The sequence below is a fragment of the Eucyclogobius newberryi genome, unplaced genomic scaffold (assembly GCF_026437365.1).
Source record: "Eucyclogobius newberryi isolate DKJ021-1_F unplaced genomic scaffold, fEucNew1.0.hap1 SCAF_6, whole genome shotgun sequence".
NCBI lineage: Eukaryota > Metazoa > Chordata > Actinopteri > Gobiiformes > Gobiidae > Eucyclogobius > Eucyclogobius newberryi.
This window is the reverse complement of record NW_027316278.1, coordinates 34403962-34424753: the sequence shown is the minus strand read 5'-3', so window position 1 is coordinate 34424753 and position 20792 is coordinate 34403962. Positions and strand designations below refer to the sequence as shown.

The window sequence follows — 20792 nt, the reverse complement described above, 5'->3', positions numbered from 1 at the left end:
TCAAAATTGGTTTTGAATTGTATTGTATGTCTCCTTTAATTGAATTTCTTTATAATATACACAGCTCCATGCGTATCGCTCACTTACAAACGCATTCTGAGCATCTGAAACATTCACCGTGATGAGTTTATGAGGATTTCACTTTCGCCAGTCTCTGAGCCCGTCCTGACTAAAGCTAGCAAACAGTAGCATGCTAGCTAACGGCACACTTCCTGCTTGATGTAGAATAGCTGTAGATAAAGCACTGTGGTCCCATCAATTCTCTACATTATATAAAGTTTAAATGATATAGAGATTTGATAATTTCTTTTGGGCAGATGGTGGACTGGATAAGTGCTTTTTCCCCTCACGTCAGACCTGAGGAGATGAGCGTTGTCGTGCTTCTTGGTTTGGACCAGCTCCGAGTTCCTCCACTTCATGAAGGCGTCCAGGTTTGCGCCGGCCGGAGGAGTGACATTGATCAGGTCTCCGCTGGACCAGACTTCAAGCCCGACCAGAGCCACGAACGTCCGCAAAGGTTTGTACACCTGAGAGCAATTGATCAAGGTTCAAGATCCTTCAATTAATCTTGTTTTTACACATTTCAATGCTTTATTTGTGAAATTATTGTCCATTTGAACCCGTTCTTGAGTAACTCTGCGTTTGGCTTCTCATGTTTTAAAACTTAAAATAATGTATGTATCGAAAACCACACATTACTTTATCTCTGCAACACCAGGAATTGTGTTAGAACTCCCATCCACTGGCAGCAGAGGGAATTACCAAGGGGAAATAAACAAACGCTAGCTTTTTCGGACACGCAAATGTAAGCACACAGCTGCAAAGACAGTGATTTGAGGCAGAAATGAATGCTCAATACGAGTCTGATGATGATTTATGGACTTTAAAAACAGCGCAGGAAAACTCAGAGCTCTACCTTCGATGTCACAAGTCTAGAATATTTGGAACGGAGCGTTTTGTGAGGCTCCGAGATAGAGGACCACCTATTAATGAAACAAGCGTGGATGAACTAAATACATTTCCAGGTACGTTTTTGATGAGAAAACAATGTTATAACATGATTAAAAGCTCAAAAAAGGTACATCTTGCACAATATTGGTCCTTTAGTGGTCCAAAAAAGCAGAAGTTTGTGGCTTTAATCACGTTGTTTCCACATTAAAAACAAACCACGTGTTGTGTGTCATAGAAGCTGAATGGACTGTGTGTATTGCAGTTTTTACATTTGCTAACAATCAAATACAAGATGTGATGAGTTTATTTTTCATTACAGACCTGCAGCCGACCAGCAGAAGAGATTAAAAAGTTATTAAAAACCTCTCAAAAATAAGAAACATCAAGCAAAGTGAAAAATGCAATACTAAAATGATTAAGAAATACTCACCATGTTGACAAAGTTGACCACTTCGAACACCTTCTTTCTCAGTTCTTCCATGTTTTTCTTCATTTTCGTGTACTGAAACCAAACCACACATGTACACAACACTCACTTTATTGCACATGATTAGGTTTCTACATTTAAGAGTTTACCATTCTGTTATCGGCCACCAGATAAAGCTCCAGGTACTTCTGCTGCTGGACAATGGAGTTGCCCTGAAAACACACAGAAAACATTCAAAATGATCCAAATACGCTGTTTCTCAGGCCAAAGTGTTGTGCTTTCCCTTTATTTTGTTGTTGCCTTAAAGCACAGTGTTTGGTCATGTTTGCCAGGAATTTTGTTTCATTAACGTTTTTTGGATATTTAAACCATCTTACCACTTGGATATATCTTTGCTCATTTACCTTCATTGTCCAATTTGCACCTAAAGATGTATTATTATTTTATTGAACCCACTTTAAAGGCCATTTTCTCTAAACTTTTCCTTCCACAGAGACATAAATATTCTACACACACTAAACTTTACACTCTTATACTTGACAGATCGCTCTTAAGGATTTGTTTATATTTTATTCTAAGCCTGGTTTACTTTTCCCCCAATAAAAGATATCTAAATTTAAAATGTTACAACATAAATATTTAATTTGTATTTAATTTTATTCATTTAATATGTCAACAAAAAATAAGCAAGAATTTTAAACTTGGTTTTGTCAATTTTTTCAGATTTATATTTCCTAAATCAGGGTGAATGAGCTGGGGGGGTTGATTTTATTTTTTTTGTTTTCTATTTTTGACTGAATATTAATTTAACCCTTCTTTACATTTGATGCCACCCCCTATTTTCAATTGTATTACTTATTTATTATTTACTTTTATTTATTATGAATTTATTATCCCACCCAGCAATTTTTTTAATTTGTTTTTAATGTTTGTTGTAAAAAAAAAAAAAAAAGAACAACAAAATTAGAAACCAAACCACTCAAATAAACACAATTAAACCTTATTTTGAATGTTTTGCAACTTGAAAGAATCACAGTTTCATTTAGCAGTGGGGGTCCTGGATCGGTATAAATATCAGCAATTGACAATCTTTACACTTAAAAGGACAAAATATTAAGTAAACGATAAAAGAAGTTTCCAATTAAAATCTCTTTTTCCCTCTTCACCTGCAGTTTAAGCAGCCTTAAGGCTTTTCACGTGCGGCGTGCGGTCGGTTTACTCACGGCCGATCTGGAGCGGCTGCGGCTGGTCGGCGGCTCGAAGTCGTCGTCCCACGTGGTGTTGGTGACCCCGCACACGGCCGGAGTGGAGGGCTCCTCTTCGGGGACGGGGAACACGGCGTGATCCCCCTCAGGCTCCGAGCTCAGCAGAGGCTCGATCAGGAACCTCTGCTCCGAAGTCCGGAAGTACCCTCTGAGGAGAAGACCACGCCTGTTTTAGTCACTCTAAACCAGGGCTAATCAACTTAAGGCCCGAGAGCCAGATCAGGCCCGCCAAACGATCTGATCTGGCCCACAACCCATCTCGCAAATGTTCAAACATATTTTTTGTCTTGCTTTCTTGTTTAATTCTGGTATAGTACTAGTTTGCACCTGGTTTGGTGCTGGCTTAGTCTTTATTTAATTCTGTTTAGAACTTGTTTAGACCTGATTTAGACCTGGTTTGATTCTGGGTTAGTCTTGGTTCTGACCTGGTTAGTAGCCTAACCGGCCTAGAGGCCACGCCCCACAAGAAATCTGGCCCTCCAGAAAATTAAGTTAAATAGCCCTGCTCTAAACTGTTACAGCTCTTTGACATCCGGCACAATATTATGACCATTGATGGGACAAGATTTGTGCCAAAATAGCGCAGCGTTTTGTCCAGCATCATCAGACAACACCAAAACACAAAACCAGACGCGTTTCTGCTGATATTAGAACACAATTTAAAGCGGATAAAGAAGATTTTGGATAACTTAGGCCAGAAGTGTCCAAAAGTTTTAACACTGATGGATTCACGTATTTCAAAACATATACAGAGCAGAGGGCCACAGACGATATGATAAGTGAATCATTGGACATTTTGCATTAGATGTAGTTTTGCTGAGCCTATAATAAGGCTCGGAACATTAACATTAGGTCTGTATCACATCAAAATGTGTGTGATTTAGGTTATTAGAGCAGAATCTTTCCAATTTTACTGTAGTATTACTTTTGGTTGTTTGGGCCAATTTAGCAGGAAGCCGGACGGCCATCAAAAATTGGTATGAGGGCCGCATTTTGCCCCCGGGTCATAGTTTGGACACCCATGACTTAAAGCTCACCTGAGTCCATCACATGTGCTGATACTGGCGGCTGACGCACTGTCGCCCACAATCCTCCCTTGGTAATAGCAGTGATCCTGTGATGAGGTCAAACACTGATGAATTCCAACACTTCAGTTTTTATTTGTATTTTTTTTTAAAACATGCGGTCGTGATTCATAATTTAAGGAAGCAAAAGCAACTAGTTCTCACGATGTGGTCCGGCGCGGCGGTGACGCGGGTGCCGTCTTTGAGGTAGTGAGTCTCGCTGTAGTCCTTGGTGAGTAATTCACTGAAAAGGCAGCGAGAAAAAAAAATGAGACGGGAAAACATAATAAAAGCTCCAAAACGGCTGCTCTTGTGGGGTTTAATAAGAAGTTGGTTCATTTTCTATCAGACGATGACAATTTGAACAATCAGAGAATCCAACTGAACGAATGAGCAGAAATGAGGAAATGTCCCCTACAGGTCAGACGAGTCATTGAACTAAAATTAATTATGATAAATATATTTGGAATTTTGCTAAAAAAATTAAAAATGAATACCACATGTTTTAGGTTTATAATTTCACTTCCCCCCCACATTTTTGGTTTATTTTGTGTAAATTCACCATAAACTTTGACTGGAATGAGTCACTTCCTGTCATTTTCTACAGATTTTTCTACATTTTCTCCACAAATATCTACTTGATTAGTTAAAACTATGATTTATGTCTACCTTAGATTAAATTATTAAAAACCTGTCATAGGCACTTTAAGTATTCTTTTATATCAGTGCACACAGATTGATATAATATATATTTTGTATTGGTATTGGAAAACATGGGAATTAAACAGATAAACCTTTCAACGCCTGAGAGACGACAGCAACAAAGCTAGAAAGTGCAAAAGGTTTTACACTGAAATGGTTTTGTAAGGTGTGACAAAGACAAAGATGAGTACAGGCTGATTAAATGCTGCTTCAGGTCTGTTCAGGGTCACACTGTGTTTCCTTTAGTTTACTGTATATTTGATCTCTTATTACCTTGTGTATGATGGAGATTCTGTCAAGACAAAACACATCCCGGCTGTTTAAGCTTCGTTCTACAGGCTTTTGTCCTAGACCAAATCCAAATCACCAACATTTTCTTTTAAAGCCAATTAGTCACCTCTGTAAACCCTTTCTTGAACTGGTTAATTAAATTTAAATATACGTTCCTTGGACTGAAATTAGAGGGCTCCCTGATTGGTCAATGCTGCCTGGAGTAGGAGGGGTCAGCTCAAGAACAATGTACGGTTTTCAGCACATAGCGGGACAAAGAAGTATTAAAACGTTCACATAAATGTTACAAAACACAGATCCGGGAATGTGACTCCCTCCGCTTTCTCTGCATCACCCGCGACCTCAAGTGGGAACCCACCATCTGCTCCCTCATCAAGAAGGCCCAGTGGAGGATGTGCTTCCTGCAGCAGCTGAGGAAAGCAAAGCTGCCAGTGGAGATGATAGTGCAGTTTTACAAGGCCATCATTGAGTCCATCCTCACCTGCTACGTACATATCATGCCTATTTTTAACTTTATTTTAACTTAACTTACTTATTTTTTATATATCTGGTAGCTATTCATTGTTCATTGTTTTGTTGTTTGTGTTGCATCGAATTACCAGGACAAGTTCCTATGTTTGTTCAAATTTTGTTCATTGACAATGGCAATAAACCTTATTCTGATTCTGAATAAAAATGGGGCAAATTCTTGAAAGAAACAAAATAATACTGAATTAAATCTCTTCACAAAGCGCAGCCACTCACTCGTTCCTCTCCAGGTGCATCTCGAGCGGTCGTCCTCTCACGGTCAGAGCGTATTTAACCGTCTGCGGTCTGTGGTGCTGAGGGAACACAAAGCCACAAAGCATGTAGAGTGCGGTTTGGTGCAGAAAATCACAGTTGTAATGACAGTATTTCACAAAGTGTCACCTCTGCGTGTCTCTTGTTGACCGTGTGAAGTCTGACCGGTCGCACCACCTCGTAGTCCTGGTCCGAGTCCAGTCCTGGACCATGGCTCGCTGTGGACAAGAACATAAGTTGTTACTGATTATTACTACTTCTGCTGCAACTCCTACTGGGGAAGCTTTAGAAGAAAAACTAAAATAGAAATGACACAGAGGGTGTTGTTGTTACTACTACTACTACTACTACTACTAGTTCTAATACTACTACTACTATTGTGTCCAGTGTCTATTCCATTGACTTGAATATTTACTCATAGTTTTAGTCAATATCCTATTTTTGCTGGTAAAAACTAAAACTATGACTAAAATAACAGATGATAATATTTTTGTAGAATAAAAGCCTACTGACTAAAGTCCATGTGAAGTTTTTTTCTAATTCTCACTTAGTTTGGTGGTGTTGAACCTGTGGTAATTATTTATCATAGTTTTACTTTAAGTTGCAGTTTGTGAAGAAATGTTGAAAAATAAGGTTTTAAAATGACAGGAAGTAGAGCCGAGTTGTAAAACAGGACTTCTGTGATGTCATCAATGTGCGACGTGGCGTTGAAAACACAGAGACAGTTTACACTTAACTGACACACTTTTCTGATGGTTTAAACCATTTTTCAACAAAATCAACGTGTTATAGGATATTATTGTGTGTCAAATCATAATTGTTGTGTCATTTATATGGATTTTGCTCTTGTTTACAGTCTAGTTATTGTAAATAAAGCTTTAATCCTGTTTGTACATTTATTGACTGAACAGGAAGGCAAGGCAAGTTTATTTGTAGAGCACATTTCATACACAAGGCAATTCAAACTGCTTCACACAGCAGGAAAAATGCATTAAAATCACAAAGAAATTACAGAAACAGAAATACAATAAAATTAACTAAATTAAAAATTATCAATCCAACTGATTGTCTAAACTAATAAAATTACAAACAAAAGAGAAGAGTGCAAAGAAAGAATCCTTTCAGTCATATGCGCAGCTAAACAAAACAGTTTTTAGCTTAGATTTGAACATTGTCAGAGTAGAAGCCTGTCTCACATCTTCAGGAAGAATGTTCCAGATTTTAGCTGCATAAAACTGAAATGCAGATTCCGCATGTTTTGTCCTGACTCTGGCACCAGCAGGAGGCCGGTCCCTGAGGTCCTCGGAGTCCGAGATGGTTCATATGGCACTAACATATCCAAGATGTACTTTGGTGCTAGGCCATGGAGAGACTTGTACACAAGCAGAGCTGTTTTAAAGTCTATTCTCTGAGACACAGAGAGCCAGTGCAGAGACCTGAGAACAGGACTAATGTGATGGTACTTTCTGGTTCTAGTCAGGACCCGAGCAGCAGCGTTCTGGATGTACTGCAGCTGTTTTACAGCTCGTTTGGAGAGGCCAGTGAGCGGCCGTTACAGTAGTCTAATCTACTGGAGACAAACGCATGGATAAGTCTCTCCAAGTCTGCTTTAGACACTATATTTTTGATTTTGGCAATGTTTTTTAGATGGTAAAAAGCTGCTGATGTTATTGATTAGACGTGGCTATTAAATTTCAAGTCTGAGTCCATTATTATCCCCAGATTTCTAACTTGGTTTGTAGGTTTTAGAGCGAGACTCTGGAGGTGACCACTAACACTTTCTCTTTGTTTCTTTGGGCCAAAAACGATTATTTCAGTCTTGTCTGAGTTCAGCTGGAGAAAGTTGTTTTGCATCCACACACTGATCTGTTGGATGCAGTGACAGAGTGAATCCACTGGTCCATATTCACCTGTGACAGTGACACATAGATCTGAGTGTCGTCTGCATAATTGTGATAGGACACATTTTCACTGCGTAATGCGCATGTAGAGGTTGAACAGAAGGGGACCCCAGGACTGACCCTTGGGGCACTCCACAGGTCAGGGTCATGTGGTCTGAGACACAGCTACCAATTTCAACAAAGTACTTCCTATCTTCCAGATAGGACCTTAACCAGTTTAGGGCAGTGCCAGTGATGCCCACCCAGTCCTCTAGTCTCTGTAAGAGGATCCCATGATCGACAGTGTCAAAAGCAGCACTCAGATCTAACAGAATTAAGACTGAGGCTTTGCCCGTGTCAGTGTTCAGGCGGATGTCATTTGTCACCTTGACAACAGCAGTCTCAGTGCTGTGATGAGGTCTAAAACCTGACTGAAAAACATCAAATGAGTTGTTCATTAAGAGGAATTCCGTGAGCTGTTGGTAAACAACCTTTTCAAGGACTTTGCCCCAAAATGGCAGATTAGAGATGGGCCGGTAATTACTCAGTACTGCGGCATCAAGACTGCTCTTCTTTAGGAGAGGCTTTATGACCACAGTTTTCAAAGACATTGGAAATGTTCCAGATTGAAGCGACATGTTGACTATGTGAGTGAGTGATGCTAACAAACTGTTCAGCACAAACTTTAGAAATCTGGTGGGTAACACATCGAGGCAGCATGTAGATGAACTCAGGCTGGTGATGATCTCATGGACAGTTTTGTCAGTTACTGGTGCAAAGTGAGTTAGCTCACGTGTCTTGGTGGTTTTAGGGTATTTTTTTGCATTGTGGGATTTATAGCATTTTTATTGCCCTGAACTTTGTCATTAAAGAATAATGCAAACTCATTACAGTTGGATGTGGAAATGAGTTCTAACGGCAGCTGAGCTGGAGGGTTTGTTAATCTGTTTACTGTGGCAAACAGGACACGCGAGTTGTTACTGCAGCTTCCAATAATTTCAGAGAAATATCTTTCCCTAGTTCTACATAAGATTAGGTTGTACATGTTCAGCTTCTCTTTGTAAATCTCTTTTTGAACCTGGAGCTTTGACTTGCGCCATTTCCGTTCGGCCCTGCGGCACTCCCTTTTCTGTGCCCTGACCGAATTATCATTTCTCCATGGCGCCTTCTGCTTATTTTTAACCATTTTAGCCTTCATAGGGGCGATGGTGTCCAGAAATAAACAGTCTGCACGCACACCCGTCTCACACAATACCCTGCGTTCTGCGCTGTTTCTATCTGTATTAGTGTAAGTGTTAGGCATTCAAAAAATTTGAAGTATACGACCATCTCTTTGTCTTGTTTCCGCAGAATAAATAGAACCCAACACTAGGTAACAGTTGTGGAATTACCTCTACCTATGTAATATTTGTGCTCATGTCCAACCAGGAAGTATAATTATAAACTTTACAAAAAAATTTCAAACTGAGGACAAACAAGCAAAATGTGAAATGTGTAGTTTAGCATGTCATATGGACTTTTAAGTAACTAATAAAAATGACACAAAAGTTATCAATAGGGAAAAGTGGAGACTAGATTTCCCTTTCCTTTTTCTGTAGAGTTGGCATGTGTCTCTGGGTGCTTTTCCTCCGGTTTCCCCCATCAACGCAAAACATGCACACTAGGAAAAATCCTTCAGCTAAAGCCCTGACCAAGACTAGACCAAGATATGTATCTGGATCTGGTCCCCGGGCACGCATTGAAGCGAACTTTGCTCCTTAAAGTTAAAATGAGATACAAGATAAGCCTTTATTGTCTCGTGAATTAAGTAATTTGTCCTGGACATCAAGGTCTTAGCTACCTGGTCATGCTAGCTTGCAGATTAGTACAGCAGCCTAAATTAATATTATTAATTTAGGCTGCTGTATAAAATAGCCCACTTTACAACATATTTCAATCCTGTTTAAGCACTACTGTCTTTCACCTGCCACTTATCTTTAGTTTACCATTAAGTGAAAGTGCCAGAATTCTAATTGCTCTTCAAACATGCACAGATAAGAGACGGATAAGAGTTAGCATAGATGTAGCTGACTTTAGCATGATGCGGTGGCTGCCCACAAGTCTGAAGGTTCGCTAGTCCGAAACTGTGAGCCTGCACAGCGAGCTCTCCTTGCGGCTTGTGCGCCAGTTAGGGACCGTCTCTAAAGTACGTAAAGTGTTTGTTTAAAAATGTGTTATCTTAAAAAATATCAAACATATAAAAAGTGCAGCTCCCCGAAGCGAACCTTCGGACTAGCGAACCTTCGAACTCGTGGGGGCTAACCGATGATGCAGCAGAACACATGAGCTAAAATTATTTACATTTAGGATCTTAATTAAGGAGTTGTTAGAAAAAAAAATTGAGACAGATATTTAGATGAGCAAGAACTACAAACTTGGAAAAAACTCTTGTCATAACGACAATAATAAAAGTCTTTCTATCTGTTTTCTTCTTTTTCGCAGAGGTTGCTGGAGTGTTTTCTTTAATAACCTGATCGACCATCCATTTCGTTCGATATGAGATTCTTTGCTGAACATTCATTCCATTGTGTTCAGTGTAAACACAACCTCAGCCCTCCCAAGGATCAGGAGATAAAAAGATAAATTTGTCACCAACACAAATTCACCTGGAGCTTTAGCTATTTATTATTATATCTTATCATATATGTTTTTTTTTTTCATTTTCTCATAGTGAGGTACAGTAGTCCTGATTTGTCCCAATTTTACTTTCCCATTCCTTTTTCATAATTTGCAACATTCATTGGTGCTTTTAAGAAATGTGTATTATGTTGTTTTTGTGCTTTTCCGATCTCAAGATCAGTGGTGGAAAGTTAAAAAGTAGAAAAGTATAAGTACTGTACTTTTTAGGTATTTTAGATATTTTTGCTTTCATTTCACTACATTTGAGAGCAACTATCTGTTTTTACTGGACTGAAATGTACAAAAGGTTTGAGGGCTTATTTTTAATGTATTCATGAGTTCAAGTCTTGAACAAACAAAAATTTACATATATATATATAGATACAAAAAAGTCCAGCAGTACAGCTGCCCCAGGGCTGCGCAAACAAACTCTGTGTGTCTTTAAGTGTTTTGAACAAGTAGACAATGAAATAAGCACAAGTTGGAGCAGGTATCGAACCACTATTCCTCTGGTAACTCTCAATAGGCTTATTATTTTGACATTTGAGCCGTGGTGGAAGGAGTACTCCATTTTATTTCTTAAGTTATTGTACAGATACAATCCCAAAAAAAAGAGGCGAAAAAGCATCTAAGAAGTAGTAATTTAAAAAACCAGCCGAGAGACGTAGTCCCTCCAGCGTGTCCTGGGTCTTCCTCGGGGCCTCTTCCCAGTGGAACATGCCAGAAACACCTCCCCAGGGAGGAGCACAGGAGGCAACAGATGCCCGAGTCACCTCAGCTGGCTCCTCTCGAAGAGCAGCAGCTCTACTCTGAGCTCCTCCCATGTGACTGAGCTCCTCACCCTATCTCTAAGGGAGCGCCCAGCCACCCGGCAGATAGTTCAATCTATCGTTCAAAAAATAGACCTAAATGTAAATGACTTTATTTTATCTGGCTGTTTTTGTCACATGTAACTTTATTTTATCTTTCAGAAAGTTCAGTTTGGTAAAGCCGCTCACAAACTTGAGGAACAGTCACATGTCAGACCACCAAAATGAAAGAAAATGAAAGATTTCACTGTTGTTTGGTCACAGTCTTGTAAATTGTGAATAATAGTTAAATCCAAATGTCTTTTCTCATAAGGATCGTAACAGTGTAATTTCCCTCTGTGACAAATAATGACACACTGGACGGAAATAAACTTTTTAATATTGCAGAAACTCATTGAAACACGGAAAATTAGTGTATCGTATCTGATGATGACGAGTGAAGAGTTCACAGTCTTTGTTAACCAAACCAGTGACTAAGACGCTGTGAGTCAGAGTTACCTGTCCACACAATACCACCTGAAGAAGGGGCGGGGCTGTCAGAGCAAACTTAGTTATGTAACAGGTACTTGGCGTTTTAGTACTGAAATTGTTACTTTTCTTAATTTTGCATCACTTTCGCATTAAACATATCTATCCTCACAGAGTCAAGCAGGTCAGATCTGTGGAGAGGCGAGCCCGCTCACAGTAAGAAAACAGGTTTTTCAAGGTACAATTGAGGTTGAGATAAGCAGGTGAAAAGTTACACATTTAAAGGCCGAAGATTTTACTTTCTGAGTTTGTATTTTTTATGTGATAATGTTATTAATTTATTTCCTAACTAAACAAGGGCTATTGTGGCAGAGAACTGCTTTTTTGTACAGATCAATATAAATCTGCTGCTTACGAGGCAAAGACAATCAAACAGCATAGTAATTCTGCAAAATCTATGAGCGAAGCACAGAACGCTGTTAATCTGAGGTGAGAGAAGTTGACCAAACAAAATTGACTTTTAGGAGCGTTTTGCCATATCACAAATGAAGCCTGCGTAAATTCAGCCTGGAAGACCTAACTCCATCCTTCTACATCAAGGCCACCATGGAAGGACCCCTCTCCCCAGCGCCATCATCGCACTCAAGCGGGCGCCCGCCTGTCCGTCTGAGAGAGTCAGATCCCTCCTTCACCATGGACTCTCCCAGGTTTCTGCGCTTATCCCAAAGAGGTTATGCAGTTTTTCCTGGCCAAAGAAGTAGGGTGAAAGGTCAGGGGGCGTCTGTACCATGGCCCTCGCACCTGCTCCTCATCCCCAATCAACGCTCCCAGTGACTCCTCCCTGCTCCCAATCAGCGCCCAGGCGGTGGCATTTAAGCCCTCAGGCAGATGGCTCGGCCGCTCAAACCGTACTGCGACCCACCACCTCCCCAGCTCCTCCTCTGCATTCCCCTCATCCTCTACCTCCTCTTCACTTCTACCACCACCAGTCTCCAGGCTCCGGGGGGAGACATCTAATACAAATAGATCATGGAGTGCCCATGATCGCAACGTCTTCCGCCGGGGTCTGAGCGCCAAATAACTCGCAAATAAAGCTTGCTCAACAGTCCATTCTCGTGGTCTCTTTGTCTCTCCAGGGTGAATTGTTTTTCCTTCTCATTGGAGACTCCCACTGATTTTTGTATTGTTTTTGAAACACACAGCAACAGTAATTACATAAAACAAATTACCTATTTTAAGATTTAGGGAAGAAAATTAAATAATGAGAGGAAAAAAATATTTATACATACATGGATGTACAAATGTAAGTTCACTTATGCATACACACACACACACACACACACACACACACACACACATTTTCTCTTTTGCTTATATTAGAATCATAAATAATACAAATAATAAGAATAAGAAAAAAAAGAAGAAACTAAGAAAACAATAAGAGAAAAGAAAATAGAAAAAAAAGGGGGGTAGGGCTGAGTAGGACATAGCGAATTCAATATGTAAAGGATAAGGGTTAGCAGATAGTGAACTAGGTTGCATCTGGAAAAAAGGGGTTAAAGCATCTTATGGATCTTATAGTCCAATTTTGTTCATTGCTTGTTGAATTTGTCCATTTTCAAGTTGAGTCTGGCGGTTATTTTTTCCATGTTGCGTATGTCAGTTATGATGTCCGTCCAGTCCTTAACCGTCGGGGCAGCTTGGGTCATCCACTTTTTTGTTATTGCCTTCTTCCCGGCGGCCAAAGTATGTTCCATAGATATCCATCCATTATGTTCATGGCAGGAGGGAAACTCCCACTGATTTAAACGTGGCCTCTCCGGCTTTTAAATTAGAACAAGCCATGATTATTTAGACACTTGTGAATAATGATATGACTCTGTGGCATGTTTCATTTCCTTCAATGATATTTTTGTTCCTTTTCACGTTGATTTTCAAATAATGTGAGGCAACAAACTTCCTGACTATTGCAGTTTAATGAGACACATTTCCTGTAAGTACAAAGCAGTTACTGAAATCTCACCACCAAATTTAACAAAACAATTGAGCTACTGATATTGACTTTATGCTGTAGTTGAACAAAAAAATAAACGTGAAATTTAGTTTGTTTAAAGTTTGTTTTGGTCATTTTGTAGATATCGGCCTCATTTAATCATGAGCAATATTTATATTAAAATAAATAATAGAAGTGTGTGTACAATCCAAGTTATTTTTCGATACTAGAGTGAGATCTGAGATTTTCTTTGATTCATTTCTCAAACTCTCAGTCATTACATACTGCACTACAAACTCCATCTCTTTGGAACGGTTCTTTAATGACAGGTTCATGGCCATAATATCAAAAATGCTTTTTTAATAAATACAGTTTACAGTCCTGTACAAATGCTTTTTTAATAAATACAGTTTACAGTCCTGTACAAATGCTTTTTTAATAAATACAGTTTACAGTCCTGAAGTTTACTTTTTAATCATGAGGCCGTTCTCAGCGATTCACAAAAAGACATTTAATCATTCCAAGTTTTTGTCGCTGTGGGTCATGGCTAAAGCGAGAGTAAACAAGAAACTACGTCCAGTTTATCGGCAGCTTTTTCTGAATTTATTTCTCTTCTCTGCAAATCCCTCTTTATGAAATGCTTTAGATTTGGATAATGCCAGATGCCTCATGCAATGAGATATAATATTTTGCGTGTTGACAATACAGGAAACGGCTGATGCAAACGTGTGCTAGCTTTGTTTTGCACGTGGGCTCAATATGTGAGTTAGCATCAGTGGAAATACGCAGCTAATCACAGGATCAAGCCAGTTATTGTAATAAATTATTATTTTCTGTTTACATCTGGGCTCCTTGAGTGAGCCACATAAGAAGCCAGTGCCACTCGCACTTTGCTTTGGCTCATTTAAACGGACCAGTGTGGTGTCCAAATGTTTTCCTCTTGCGCTGAACCATTTCCTTTATTTTAACAGTTGATTTGAGCTCATTATTAATATTTAGAAACTATGTAAATATTGTCTGTCCTGCTTTATATTTAATTAATATTGTTTGTTCTGCTGGTGAAATCTTGCACTTTCCTTTAAATACAACCTTTATAGGAATCAGAAGGAGCAAACTATAATCCCTTATTGATAACTGGCTTGCCTTCAACCCAACGGAGGTTTTAACTAAACATACACTGATCATACAATTTGGCTTTTAAAAGATACTCTGTTTATAAATGAATGATATTGTATAAGCTGATTTTACAGTCAAGAGGGAGCACAACTAGACACTGATACTCGCTGGTCAGAGTACGCTAATGATCATATATAACGTTAGAACTTCTCAGATAATAACTGATGCACTGACATTTTTACGAAGCCAGTGTGTTCTTTATTTGTACATTTGTAAAACTTAAACACACACAGAGTTTTTTTTTTACTTTCACTTTAACGCCACAGATCAATACAAAGCGCAGTGGATAGACCAGTTTGTCACCTCTAGTTTGTGCAGTTCTCTCTGGTCCAAACTTGCTGCAGGTTTCAATTCCTATTTCACTTATTGTTGTTCGCTAACAAATGCAGATAAAGAATATGTCTTTGCCTTTTGTCTCGTTGACTCTTTTGCCTCCGTAGCACAACTATGCACATGCACAATTATTTTTTTTCAAGCAATCATATCAGAAATCAAAATCATTTTATTTATGCTTTAGGAACCCCGACAGCACGAATAGGAACGCAACACATCCATTGATAAAAAGCACATTCACAATACATAATAAATAGAACAGTAAAAAGCCTTAGCCTTTGCGAGAGTTAGCGTTAGCCTCAGAACATCACAAACTGTGAAAAAACAGGGCTCGTAATACCAGATAAAATATATATATATGAAATATGTATGAATGGATGTATAATATAGATGAAATATGCGTAGAAGTAGTTTGGTGTGGATTGTTAGCGTTAGCACCAAATTTATAATACATGCTAACAACCTCCAAAGCACCAAAAAGTTAAAGTTATGGTAAATGGTAATTGGACACTACATACATACATTCCTTCCTTCCACATTTCAGAACCCGGAGTTAGCCAATCCAACATGACTGTGACCTGGGTTTGAATTAACATCCGACAGGGAAAACGTTGATAGTTCTTGCTATTTTACCTTTAGTATTGTAGTTTTAGTTATTCTCTTCACTGTCCGTGAATCTGCTCCTGTCGCTGAACCCAGTGTTGTGCCTGAACGCGTTCACTGAACGAAAGTCCATGAACGCATTCATAATTTTGGTGAACGTGAACGGCACTTTCATTCTTTTTAATTTTGTTCGATAAGGTGTCAGATTTCTAGAGACTTCCAGGCGAAAAACACGCCGTTATGTTTCCCAACCAGAGCCTGGCAAGTGTGAGAGCTCCGAAGTTGTAGAGGCAATAGCGCTATTGCAGACAGACAGATTTCGCGTGTCGCACAGCGCTGCACATGCGCATCAAAACAAAAAGCAGCATGGACGCGACAGCAACAGAGCAGCAAGGAGTCGCCCTACGACCAGTTACAAGGAGTCGCCCTACGACCAGTTACAAGGAGTCGCCCTACGACCAGTTACAAGGAGTCGCCCTACGACCAGTTACAAGGAGTTGCCCTACGACCATTTACGTGAGTTTTATGATAAGGTCGGTGAGGATGGGAACAATCTAACATTTCAGTTCAAACTTTGCCCAGCAAGTTTTCCCTCATGTTTTTGAGAATATACTGTGGGGCTGAAAGCTGCAATTGTTACTAGTGTGGACTGAATGGATAGCAACACATGGGGGAAGTCTGTCCCTTCAATGTGAATGTAAATCCTGGGTAAGGATTCAAAATTGGATATGAAGATGAAATCTGACACATAGTTTCAGCATTAAACTATAAAATAATTGCTGCCTGTGGTTGTATTTGGGCTGTGGAAATAATTTAGAACAATTCTAGCATAATATTGAAAAAAATAACTGAACTAACAACTTTAATTATGAACTATGAACTGAACTAGTTCATTTTAAAATGTGTGAACTATGAACTGAACTAGTTCATGTGGAAAGTGAACTTTCTCAACACTGGCTGAGCCTCTGCAGTTTTAAATGCTTCATGATGCTAACATTGCTAACGTCAACACAGAGCTAATAGCAACAAAAATTCAACTGCAAAAACACTGTCTGGGTTAATAATTTTGGCTGATTGGAACACTTTCCTGGTTTGTTTGACTTGTTTTGAGTCATTAATGTACGGTTATACACTACTCATTGTTTTTCTGATTTGACAACTGGAACTCGGAGAAAACGTCTATCCAAGGTCCGAGTTCTGACCTCTGAGGACAAATGGAACGCAGTATAAGTATCTCTGGACTGAGGGGAAGGGGCTTGAACATAGTTTGTGCTAGCTAGCGTACAGAAGGATGGAAGTGATCTGGTTATGGCTTTGAATTCATTAAAAGGTGATTATCTAATTTAAATAGTCTTTTGTTCCACAGACAGGGGGAAAATACATTATTTGTGCATCTTTCATTTCTTCTTCAGGTTTTCTGTTTTGCCAAGTTTCACGTTTACATACACTGCAAACTATTACTGTCATTTTAAGGCAACTTTTCCTGTTATGTTAAGCACTTTGACTTACTTTGTGTTCTCGTACGCCGTGCCCTCTTCAAATAAACTCGCCTTGCCCAGAACCAAAGCAAACAACAATGCAACAAATATTCTAGACTACACGACTAGAATATGTGGGCAAGTTTTTTGTGATCTTCTCCCATTCGTCCTTTGGAGCCACTACCTGGTCACAGACAAGTCAGACTACGCTCAAGCCAATCGAAAGCCTTTACAAATTTAATTTAATTTAAATGTGTTTCACCAAAAAACAATTTGATTCCACCACTGTAACATTTTATCAAAGCATAAATTTGATCAAAGGTAGTATTCTTAAATTGTTTTTTAAATGTGTCTTTGAACAGCTGTATCTGTAAACGTCAGAACTGTGGCCGGTCCAACAGAGCAGCCTCATCTGGAGACCGTGAAGTGCCTTTTCTGTGAAGAGCTCTAATCTGTGGAATCTGCTTCCTGTCCATTTCAAATCTATAACAACATTTTGTATCTTCAAAACAGAAAATAAATATCGGATGTGTAGCAGCAGCTCTGCACCCATGTTTAGTGTGTTTCTAATGTTTCTTTTCTTATGTCCATGTCTTATTGTTGGACATATCTCTGTGTCTGCTGTTTTGTGTGCGTGAAAAGCCCTTCTGGGGACAAGAGCTGCCAATTAGCTGCAGCTATATGCACTCTGATGCAGTTTTTTGTATCTACCCCTATTCAAATAACTAACTAACTAACGACAAATTCAAGTAGTTTTGACTTGTTTTGTCTTGAATATTGTATCTGCTATCAAGAAAAATCATGTCAACAAAAAAGGCATGACAAAATGATTTGGTTGATCGATAATCATGATTATTCAGGTCACAATATAATCGTAAGAACCAAAAATAATAATAATCGTGTCACTTATAGGAGCAGAATTAAGCATTTTTTGTTCAATTTCTTATCCAAAAAATAGACCTAAATGTAAATAACATTTTTAATCTGGCTGTTTTTGTCACATTTAACTTTATTTTGTCTTTGAGAAAGTTCAGTTTCGTAAAGCCGCTCACAAACTTGAAGAAAACTAACATGTTAGACCACGGGAATGAAAAGAGAAAGAGAAAGAAGAGAAAGAATAATGAGATGTCACTGCTGTTTGGTCTTGTGAAAAATACTAAAGTTTGAGATTGTGACATCCCTACAACACAGAAATGACCCCAATGGCAGGTACAGTAGTGTCCCACACGTGTTGGCAGTGCCCTCTCTCTCCCCCACAGTTACCAGGCTGCAGTGGGAGATAGAATAACTCACCTGAGCCGTGCAGTGAAGCCAGGAGCAGCGTCCACAATAGAAGCGCGTCGGCAGACATTGTCCTGTTCTGACAGAAGCTGAACAGGAGCTGGGCTTTTAACCTCCAACCTCCCTCTGTGCTTACTCCTGCTGCTGCTGCTGCTGTGTGAGAGGCCCCGCCCCCCAACACACAAGCCACGCCCCAACACGCTCTGCACTTCCTCATTCAATGCCGGTGCCAACACGCCCCTGTCAACAGCAGGAATGAAGAATGAAGCAAGAATGGCCCTGTTGGGACGGTCCGCAGCAGCGTTGAGCCTGTTTACAAATGTGGGCCATCAGGAACCGGTTTGCAACAAAAGCACCAGAATGTAATAATGACTTTGATGTCTATCTGAAGAGTTCATTTAAACAAACACCTAAGTGGCATTTTTATTTACTCAACATTTTAAGCTGAATCTAATTTAGTGCAATAAAAGTATTATTCCATTACTTCTTGAGCAAATGTCCTCAGCTGTAAGCTACAATAACAGGTGTAAAATAAGCACAAAAAAAACAACGTTATGACATATTTAAGTTTTTGCAAAATAACTCTTTACTTGATTACCATAAATGCCTCTTTGATCATTAAGTTTCTTCTGCAGCCACAGCTGCCCTGGGGCTGACAATCGATTGTAAATCTGCCCCAGTGGCCTCATCCCAATTTTGTCTTCCCAAAATGAACTTGAGTGGAATTTGAACCCCAAACCTTTCTGTTAAAGGATTGTTCTACCACCAGATGCACTGCTTTGAACAAGGTTTAAAAAGGGATAACATAACATAATTTACACTATTCAGCCTGGTTGATCGTGTTTTTGCAGTTTGTGCATATCTTCAGTGAATGTGAACGTCAGATAAAGTGATCCAAGTTGGTGCAGCACCAATCACTTTTTCTGCTTGTTTATGAAGAATGCATTTTCTCTGTGAGACAAGAAAAATAATGCAATCGGTATCTCATCTACACAATATTTCCACTTCTCTGGAAGACCTGAGTGTAACATGTTGACTTTTCAGAGCCTGTGTAACAAAACTGCCCTTTGATGCATAATAATCCTGGTTTAGTTTAGTTTATTCACTCACTTGTAAATAGTGTGCATCAAAGCAATTAGCCATTGCTTGACAGCCACATCGTTCAGCCCCAGGGCAGCTGTGACATTGTCTACCTTCGCAGAGAGCGAGTCAGTTAATAATGCAGTGTAACTTATCTTTCCAAAAAGGTCTATTCACCTTATTCCAGAACCCCACCTGGGCGCCGCCATCCGACGTATTTGTTCTTACGGTTGTATTAGTTAACTTAGGGCTGCCGACCTCAGGAGAAAATACGTTCTACACAGACTAAAAAGCTGTTTTCAGGTCCAGGGAATCGGTGCATTGTTGACTTATTGGTCACATGTGACATTTTAAACAAATCAATCGACTTTAGAGGATGTTTTAGTGCCAGACTTTTCTCTCGTTCTCCATTTAAACCAATGAAGTTCCCACTGGACCGGAAGTGCCGTTACAACAGAATTGCTGATCCATGGCAAAAAGAGGCAAAAGTGGGTGGGGCAAAATAAGGAATAAAGCAGATAGACACCTTGTTTTGGTCATCTGCTGTGGTCAGTTTGTAGTTTACTTGGTCTTGTTTTGTCATTGCAGGTTTATCATTTTGCTCCTACCTTGTTTTTGCGACGGCTCCACAGCAGTCTGTCTCCTCTCCTCGCTCCTCACTCCTCTCCTCACTCCTCTCCTGGCTCCTCTCCTCGCTCCTCTCATCGCTCCTCTCCTCACATGAACTCTGCTTCCAGGCCCTGCATGGTCTTGTCCCGGCATGGCTTTTCCCCTTTGAGGACCTTGCGGCGTCGCAGCAGCAGCCGACTCATGGTGGTGTCTGTAGACGGGACAATAAGCCCAATGTCCACCCCCCACCTCGCCCCATACTCTGAGGCCGGACCGGGACACGGGTCAGCACCAGGGAAGGTGGGCGGAGCTGACATCAGATGACCTTCTCATTCAAAACATGCCAATCTCACTTCCTTGTTGGCATTTTCACTCAGAAAACTACAGTAAACACTCTATAATGACTACACATTTAATTAGCCTTAATAAACCATGAACAAAGACATAATTCATGATGAACAAATAGGCTTAGTAACTATTTAATTGCTACCTTGTCCCCTTAATGAAGTATTTATTAGCCCCTAACACCTTAATAAACCTGAACAAAGCATGAATAAAGACTTGTTAACTAATGATTCAGGCTTAATTAATACCCTAACTCTAACTCCTCCCTTAATTAAGTAGTCAATAAGCCTAAATCATTCTTACTCAAGTCTTTCTACATTGCAAACCATAAAAAACATCAACATGATCCAATCCGGTTGCTTAGTAGAGGTTTTCCACCCTCTAATCCGACTGTCCTCACACCACAAACGGTTTGTTACATCCCAGAATATGTAAAATAGAGTTAGATGTTGTGTGCCAAAACAGCGCCCCTGCAGGTCTTGTCTAAATCACATTTGGAGACGTCAAAAACAGGACTTACCACAGGTTGTGGAGATTCCAGACTTACTCAATGTCCAATTTGTGCCATAGATCCAGGAAAATGATGATAACAGCCTCAT

At 39.6% G+C, this 20792-nt stretch overlaps 1 protein-coding gene across 2 annotated transcripts in view; it reads right to left on the bottom strand.

Annotated features, from left to right (window-relative positions):
- The window catches only part of LOC140346709 (zinc metalloproteinase-disintegrin-like MTP8), a 38303-nt gene extending 19934 nt beyond the window's left edge, over window positions 1-18369 (bottom strand). For both annotated transcript variants that reach the window (XM_072432896.1, XM_072432897.1), the window contains exons 1-9: window positions 18172-18369; window positions 5610-5698; window positions 5445-5521; window positions 3873-3951; window positions 3681-3757; window positions 2602-2791; window positions 1528-1590; window positions 1382-1453; window positions 358-527 (exon numbers count right to left, since the gene is read on the bottom strand). In XM_072432896.1, the coding sequence (XP_072288997.1) occupies window positions 358-527; window positions 1382-1453; window positions 1528-1590; window positions 2602-2791; window positions 3681-3757; window positions 3873-3951; window positions 5445-5521; window positions 5610-5698; window positions 18172-18229 (875 nt within the window). In that variant the 5' untranslated portion in view covers window positions 18230-18369. The remainder of the gene's footprint in view (window positions 1-357; window positions 528-1381; window positions 1454-1527; window positions 1591-2601; window positions 2792-3680; window positions 3758-3872; window positions 3952-5444; window positions 5522-5609; window positions 5699-18171) is intronic.
- Between the last annotated feature and the right edge of the window lie 2423 nt (window positions 18370-20792).